Source organism: Marmota flaviventris, chromosome 1 (assembly GCF_047511675.1).
Source record: "Marmota flaviventris isolate mMarFla1 chromosome 1, mMarFla1.hap1, whole genome shotgun sequence".
NCBI lineage: Eukaryota > Metazoa > Chordata > Mammalia > Rodentia > Sciuridae > Marmota > Marmota flaviventris.
This window is the reverse complement of record NC_092498.1, coordinates 214,164,940-214,173,713: the sequence shown is the minus strand read 5'-3', so window position 1 is coordinate 214,173,713 and position 8,774 is coordinate 214,164,940. Positions and strand designations below refer to the sequence as shown.

At 39.6% G+C, this 8,774-nt stretch overlaps 2 protein-coding genes across 2 annotated transcripts; both read right to left on the bottom strand.

The window, feature by feature from the left end:
* Positions 1–360: 360 nt before the first annotated feature.
* On the bottom strand, positions 361–1,345 carry LOC114107543 (olfactory receptor 7E24-like). The gene has a single exon (XM_027954960.2). The coding sequence runs from the start codon at positions 1,288–1,290 to the stop codon at positions 361–363; it is 930 nt and encodes a 309-aa protein (XP_027810761.2). The 5' UTR covers positions 1,291–1,345.
* A 5,792-nt stretch (positions 1,346–7,137) lies between these two features.
* LOC114107553 (olfactory receptor 7D4-like) lies at positions 7,138–8,076 on the bottom strand. Its single transcript, XM_027954972.2, has one exon. The coding sequence runs from the start codon at positions 8,074–8,076 to the stop codon at positions 7,138–7,140; it is 939 nt and encodes a 312-aa protein (XP_027810773.2).
* Positions 8,077–8,774: the final 698 nt, after the last annotated feature.

The window sequence follows — 8,774 nt, the reverse complement described above, 5'->3', positions numbered from 1 at the left end:
GCCATAACCCCAGCCCCTTTGGATGAAATTTTTAAAGAAAATTCACAAGAACTTTAAAGGACAACAATTTTAACCATGTAAAAATAGAGTTTCTCCATTCACCTGGAGTCCAGGGTATTTCTAAGAAGGACAGGGGTTGCCAATTTTGATGTTTACAATGAAAAGGGATCCAAGGAAAATCGTGAAATTGAATTAAAGACACCCCAATAAAACAGTTTTCAGACATGAAATATGAAGTGAGCACCAACTAAGAAAACACAAAAATAGTGATTCCAAATTAAAGCATCTGAAGTCCTAGATGACTGAGTTTCTGATCAACACTAAGAAAAGATGGAACATCAGGCATCCCACATAATGAGCTTAGACCATCCTGCTGTGCAGCCTCCACAGGGCACTTTTAATGTCCCTGTTCCTCAGGCTGTAGATGAAGGGGTTCAGCATGGGGGTGACCACAGTGTACATCACTGAGGACACCACATCTTTCTTGGGGGAGGATGACACTGCTGAATGAAGGTACCCCACAATGCCTGTTCCATAAAATAAGAAAACAACTGAGAGGTGAGACCCACAGGTGGAGAAGGCTTTGTACTTCCCCCCCGAGGAAGGGATCCTCAGGATGGAGGAAACAATCTTATAATAAGAGAAAATGATCCCTGAGACTGGAAAAAATCCAAAGATTGCACCAGTAAAATACATGACTATAGTATTGGTTAATGTATTAGTACAGGGAAAATTAAGTAGTTGAGATGGATCACAGAAGAAATTACCAATTTCCACATCCTTGAAGTAGTTGAGTTGTAGAGCAATCAAATTGTGCAGCTGGGAGTCCAAAAGGCTAACCAGAAAAGGCAGAAAAACTAAGAAGCCACAGAGGCGAGGGTTCATGATGACCATATATTGCAGGGGGTGACAGATGGCCACATACCGGTCATAGGCCATCACAGTTAGAAGCAGATCATCCATACATCCAAAAATGCTAAATAGAGACATCTGTGTCAGGCAGCCCACATAGGAGATGACTATGCTGTGAGTTTGGATGTTCATGAGCATCTTTGGGACCGTGGTGGAGATGAAGCAGATGTCAGTCAAGGACAGGTTGGAGAGGAAGAAGTACATGGGGGTGTGGAGGTGGGGGTCAGAGCTGATGGCCAGGATGATGAGCAGGTTCCCGAGCACTGTGACCAGGTACATGGACAGGAACAGTCCAAAGAGAAGGGGCTGCAGTTCTGGGTCCTCTGACAGTTCCATGAGATAGAATTCTGAGATACCTGTTAGATTTTGTTCTTCCATATTCCTTGTACACCTTGAGAAAAAGGAAAATGGTTGAAAAATGAAATAAGTAGTTACTCAGAACTCTATATATTTTGAATTAATCTTTGATAGCCATAAACAATTAGCAACATTTCCCAGTTGTAATAAACCTCGTCTTCTTAGAACTGTTAATACTTCAGAAATGCTCAACTGAACAGTTTTCAAAGACAAACAATATTAGAGATTTAAAAAATACCTATCTCAGTAAAATAATGCCTACTCATTTAAGAAAAAGATATAACAATATTTTGCTGCATTAAAAAGTCTTTTTAATAAAGTAGATTAAGAAGCACTATGACACTTCTTAAAGGAAGAAATAAAAATAGCCAAAAAATGCAAATGAACATATGAAAACATGTTCAATATCCCTAGCAATCAGAGAAATCCTAAAACAGGTACCCTGAAATTTTTCCTCATTCCAGCTAGAATGGCAATTATGAAGAATACAAAATATAATAAGCACTGGCAAGGATGTGAGGGAAAATGTTCACTTATGTGTTGTTGGTGGGACAGCAAATTAGTACAACCACTATGAAGAGTGATAGAGTTTCCTCAAGTGTAGGTGTGAGGCTCGGGACATGGCTTAGTGATAGAGTGCTTGCCTAGCATGCCCAAAGCTCAGGTTCAATATCCAGCAACTAAAAAAAAAAAAAAAAAAAGAATGAAATCACCACACACACGACCTATCTCTCCTACTCCTTAGTATTTATCCAAAATAACTAAAATCAGCATACTATAACGATACAGCCCCATCAATATTTATAGCACTGTAACTCACAATCACCAACATATGGAACCAGCCCATCTGGATTACTAAGAAGGATGCATTTCCTACTACTGTGGGTGAGATATCTACGAAAAGTAGAAGCAGTTTGGGTGGAAAGCACATTTTGAATAAGATTTCTGCTACCCCCGCCACAACCAAAAACATACACTTCACATTCTTCATAGCAGAAACTTTGCATGTCACTCACCTGGCCTGACACTGAAGACATGGAAGGTACTGAAGCTATCTGGCCAGGTGAGATCAAGGAGGACAGTTGGAAATACTAATGAACATGTTTGTCCTCATTATGAGGAAACTCACTTCCCAGGGTCTCTCCCACAAGCTGGGGTTCCCTTTGTATTTACCTGGTCACAATGCTTCTCTGCTGGGTCATGACCAAGGAATGCAGGTCTGAAGACAGGCCCATGCCCAGCAAAGGGTGAGACTGTACCCCCAGGATAAATGTATGTATCCAGCTTCTGACAAGGATACAGCATCAGATAGGATCTTCCTGATGCACACACAGGTGTGGGACCCTCAATACTGGAGCCATTCAACTGTGACTGTGACGAAAGGGACAGGCCGACTATTGCCTATTAAATGGCCTTGGAAGCCCAAAGAACAGAGCTCCTAATTAGCCAAATTGCTCTGTGTTCCTCCAGTCTCTAAGGACTTCCTCAGGCTAATGGAGGAAGAAGACAAAGAGAAGATGAAGGCCCACAGATTGTTCCCAGTATATTCATCTACTCTGTAGGAAATCTGTGAGGATTGTTCACGTCTTTCATTTCTCTGTCTCTGCAAGTCTTTAAAAGACTCTCATTTACATTTTAAAAGGGATTTATGTGAGAAACATAGTAAAACATTTGTAAGAACCCATGTCAGATAATTCCTCTTATTGTACCACTGATCTCACACAGAGAAAACTGAGTCCAAGGAGAGGTGAAGTGACTTGTTCAGGGAGATAAACAATTGAGATGTGATCAATTTTTAAAGTTTGACATTTGTGTATATTACATGATTTTACTTTAATGCAATATAATTGAAAAAATAAACCCACTCTCGGTCAACACCAAGTAGGTTGTCATTATGCTGGGTTTTCAACAATTTTCTTTCTGCTCTAATCTCACCCCCTGTAATTACCTTTTCATGCTGAGCAGGGACACATGAAATCACTGCTCTGCTTTCCTTCTCGTTTTGTTTTTATATACTTTCTTCCAGGGTCAGAGAATTTCACTACATGAAAAATTCAGTATATTTGTCTGACACCCCTAAGCTTAGTGTTTTCGAGGGCCCTTCAGTTTCTCTGTGACCTGGCTTTCCCTCTTTGCCCCGCCAAGCTATTCATCCCATTAAAAGAACTGGATTATTTCTATTTCTATGGTGAACACAAAGTGACAAATCACAATAGAGAGAGAGAGAAAGGTATATTTTGAGATATCTGCAACTGAAGCATTTAAAAATACTCAGAAAATAAAGCCAGTGTCAATGTGGCTCAGATGTCCATCTGGGGCATCACCGGTGGCTTCACATTTCTGGTTGCTAAGTCTGAAGATTGTCTGGAGATTATTAAATCAAGAATTTCATCATAAAATAAACAAAGTTTTACTTCTTTTACTTTATGTTGATATTAGTCCATGTCACCAACCAAAGCATGTTACCTGTTCTCCTACCCATTTGGTAGCCAAAGTCCCTGGAAAATACAATAACAATGTGGCCTTCTTACAGTTTCTCTCTATTTTATTTAATAAATTAGGAGGGTTTTAGGGAAATTCTTTAAATTCCACACCAAGTACCTAAACGTAATGTGACAATCTTTGATTAGGATGGAAAATGTAGAAAATAGAAAGAGTGTTGGAGTTAGAGACATTTCCTCAATCATACACTGATTCTTACACCTGAGAATTTAAGCAACATCCCCTCCCTCTTGAGCCTAAGATTCCTCAGGAGCAAATTAACTGCATTAGTACATTTCTTCCAACCTCTTCAAATGATTATATATAAATTGTCATGAGCCTGGCAAACAATAATTCTCCATCAATGATAGCTCCTATTATTATATAAAAATATTTTTTTTCAAATGCATATTCCTAGAATTCATATATCATTCAGTATTAGAAATTGTGTGACTTGCATCATTATACAAAACATGCTTTTATTACATAATCTGAACACCAGGCATCTCTCATAGGGCACTGCGCTTCTGGAGTTAGGTTATGTGATCCTGCAAAATTCACCTCTAGTACGTATCCATGTACACATTAATAGCATCATCTGTACCACATTCAACTTGAAGGGGTATATATTGAGGTTTTATTACATTGGTCAATAAACAATCAACTGTCTTAATCTTTATCATTTGTGAGGTCCTTATGGGTAGACTATGGACAATTTCCAAAGACCCTGATACCCATGTCACCTATTTTATCAACTTCAATAAAGACAGAGAATTGTTTATTTTATTAAAGGTTTTATTAGGTGATAACACATACAAAATCTGAAAGAAGTACAGTTGGAGTGAGAGGAGCACTTTCTCAAGAAAAATTCAGAGCTACTGGATACCCTTGTTGTGTCTGCACATGGAATGACAGCAGTTTAATGTGATGCTCTAGTGAGACCCTATTGTTGGAAGAGAACCAAGGTTATTCTTTTTGACTTCAGGTCCAAGAGCAGCAGAGTCAAAACTGTGGAAATGTCCCCTACAGAAGAGAGGTACATATGCCATCTGCCTGTTCTTCTGTAGGATATTTTTGCTGACAGACTGGTGTCTTTGTGGTTGGTGGGCCATATAGAGAGAGACAGCACCACATTATTGGGGTACTTAGGAACTAATGCACTGATGGAAGGAGTGGCCTGGTCCTCCCTTGTTCTGTCACCTGCTTGAGCACAGTGACAAGCCAGCTTCTGTGTTCTGAGATTTTCCATCAGAGTCCTTTCTGGCTAGGAATTAGGAGAGGCCTCTGGCCACCATCCTACAAGAACCTGAATCCTACCCACAGCTGCATGAAGTATCTTTGCAGCAGATCCTCAGCTGTGAAGCCACAAGATGACTGAAACCCCGGCTGGCACCTCAGCTGCAGTCTTCTAAGATGTTCTGACCTAACAGTGGGATGGAAAGTTACCAAAAGTCTTTGTAAAGACCAATAGTTTCTAATATGCAATCCTGCATCAAATTAACAGAAAAAAATCAGAATTGGAGTCTTATCCATACTAGCAAAAAACATACATCACAAAGGAATGGTGATTCCAAACCATAGGCCAGTAGTATAGAAAGAAAAAAACAGGAAATCTTGTCATTTGATACAACATGGATGAAACCATATGACATTCTCTTAAAAGAGGCGAGTCAGTCATAAATCTCCCTTAAATATGGTATCTAAAATAGTCCAACTCATGAAAACAGAGATTAAAAGGGTGTTTACCAGAGGATTGGTATGAGTAGATGTTGGTCCAAGGACACAAAATTTTAGTTGGAAGAAATAACTTCAAAGGATGCATTATATACCACTATGATTTAAATGAACAAAAATAAATTGTGTGCTTCACATAAATTGGAAACCATATAAAAAATGGGGAGATATTTTCAAAACACATATCTTATGAGTCAAGTGTCCACAATGGACAAAGAAATCTTAGAGGTCAGAAGCAAATGCACACTGTACCATTGCAAAATGAGCAAGTAAGTGAGAAGTCATTTTTCCAAAGTATACATAGTGCCTGCCAATAGGCATCTGGAAGATGTTGAATTAATCATGGCTAAATGCAAATCTAAAGCACAGTGAGATTATTAACATTAATCATAGAGCACAGCGGATTTTGTAACAGCATATTTGTAAATGCATATAACCCAACTTTATCAATTGCACATACTCCTCAAGTATTGCCAAGGATATGAACATTTTGGTAGCTGTACACATTAGAATGTGAAATGTGCTCAGCTATACTTCAAACAACTAAACATAAAATGACCATACAACACAGAAGTTCCACTCTGAGATTATTACTACAATAATTAAAACAAGCATAGGCATTTACTTGATTATTAACTAGGTCAGGGAAAAAGGTTTGCTTGGGGATTTTGTCATTATGCACAATCACTGAGCATACGTAAATGAAGATGGGTAAGGGTTAATGTACACAGGTTCTTATTGATGAAATACCGCAAATAGGATAACTGGAAAAACAGCTTGTGTGTATACATGCAGTGGAATAGTATTCAGCGAGAACAAGGACTGGGACTGGATAACATTACCAGTGAAAGAGTCAAAAGAACAGAGGAAAAGAAGAAATAAGGGAAGGAGGGAGAAAAGAAAGAGAGAAAGCAAAGAAGAAAGAAAAAGTAGGAAGGAAGGAAGGAAGGGAGGGAGGGAGGGGAAAGCAAAGATCACAAATGATGCACCATGTTTCAGAGACATTATGTCACCATGAAAGCAAAGGACAAACTCACTTTCAGGACTGCATTCCAGCTTTCATGTTGAAAACACAACCATTCTTACAAAGATGAGGCTACAAATCTAGGAGTTGGGCTCCGTTCCATGTTCCAGGTGAGCATGAATTTCAAGCTCAGTCTCTTTTCAGAAGTTAGCAAATTTCAAAGAACTTCCCCTAAGCAATGTTTTCAGGATTGAATAAAGTCATGCATGTAAAGGACAAACACACTCCGAGTATTGTCAGCACTTGGCTGTGATGGTTTTCATTCATTTTCTTCCAGGGAAAAGAGGGATACAACCAAATTGAGGTCAAGAAACTTAAAGCAACAATTTTTGAGAAATCTCCCTGAACACAGGATATAAGTGATGGCTGTCATGTTGGAATCTCAGCAAGGCCTGTTAGACAACGTGACGCACTTGAGACTTCATGAACCATGGGTAGGGAAGAGTTAATACGGGAGCTTGCTGAAGAGACAAAATAAATGAATATCTGGAAAAGGAAAGTCACTAGAGCTTTGGGAATACAAGAAATTAAGCATGATATTTAGGGTAGAAAAGAGTTAAGATATTATAATTCAGTGCATTGTTCCTCAGGGGACACAACATTTCCTGAGTTCTGAGGTCAGTGATCCATCAAGGTCTAGAAGCTGCTCTAATGAGGAGTCTCCCTAGGGCCCCCTTCACATCCTTGTTCCTCAGGCTGTAGATGAAGGGGTTCAGCATGGGGGTGACCACAGTGTACATCACTGAGGCAATAGAGCTTGCCTGGGCAGAATGGGTCATAGCAGAGGTGAGGTAAACCCCAAGTCCTGTTCCACAGAACAAGGAGACCACGCAGAGGTGGGACCCACAGGTGGAAAAGGCTTTAGACTTCATCTTCATGGAGGACATCCTCAGTAAGGAGGAGATAATCTGAGAGTAAGAATAGAGGATCCCAGTGACAGGAAACACACCCAGCAGGGCAGTCACCAGGTACACAAACAAGTTATTGATAAAGGTGTCAGAGCTGGCCACCTTGAGAAGCTGAGCCAGTTCACAGAAGAAATGTTGGATTTCAGTGCCCATAGAGAAAGTCAGTCGATTCACCAGTAGAATATGAACCAGGGACACCAAGAACATGATGAGCCAAGACAGTAGCACCAGGTGGACACAGAACCAGGGGTTCATGATGACTGTGTATTTCAGAGGATGGCAGATGGCCACAAAGCGGTCATAGGCCATTATTGTCAACAGAATATTATCCACTCCAACTAAAGTTGTAAAAAAATATGTCTGAGTGAGGCACTCGATGTAGGATATATCTTTGCTCTCTGTGTGAATGTTCACCAGCATCTTAGGGACCATGGTGGAGATGAAGCAGATGTCAGCCAAGGACAGGTTGGAGAGGAAGAAGTACATGGGGGTGTGGAGGTGGGAGTCAGAGCTGACGGCCAGGATGATGAGCAGGTTCCCAAGCACTGCGACCAGGTACATGGACAGGAAGAGTCCAAAGAGGATGGGCTGCAGGTCTGGATCCTCTGAGAGGCCCAGGAGGAGGAACTGTGTCAGAATTGTGTCGTTTTTTCCTTCCATGTAGCTGATAATCTGCTGAGAAAGGAGGTAAATGCATGTTCAATAAAGAATAAATTTGTACCTCGGGTATTTACCACCTTTTAATATCACCCTTCTATTTGATCTTGGCAATCACAGTGATTCCCTCCACGAAGTGGCAGCTCATTTCTCATTTAAATGCTCATTTCTCATTTAAATTTCTCATTTCTCATTTAAAAGCATCCACATTTCCTTTAATGCAGCAAAAATTTCTTCTCTTTATCAGCAATGTCCTGTGTTAATACTTCCATTTGAATTTATGGACATCAACTAATGTTATATTTTATAGTGCCATTCCAACATAACCCCAGACATTCCATGTAGTTTCTCTGATGATCTCTAGATATACTGCTTTTTTTGGAAAACCTCTACATTAGTGATTAGCATACATACCATCTTTTTATGATTTGACTGTTTATAATGAAATGACATTTCACTGTCAGTGCCTTAAATTTTTTTCCTTTAAAATGAGTTTATTGTTGTTACATTGTTGGTATGGTTTAAAATGCCTCTGTTCATGGTGGCAGTTTCAATACATGATAGCTATTATTATAATTATGATCATCCTTTTAATTACAATTACTCTGGATATGTAAGTGTCCAAAGGTGGGCTACAGAGTTCTCATTTATTGGGTTCTTGAGATGGAATTCTAAGAATTGAATTTTAGTCCACCAACCTA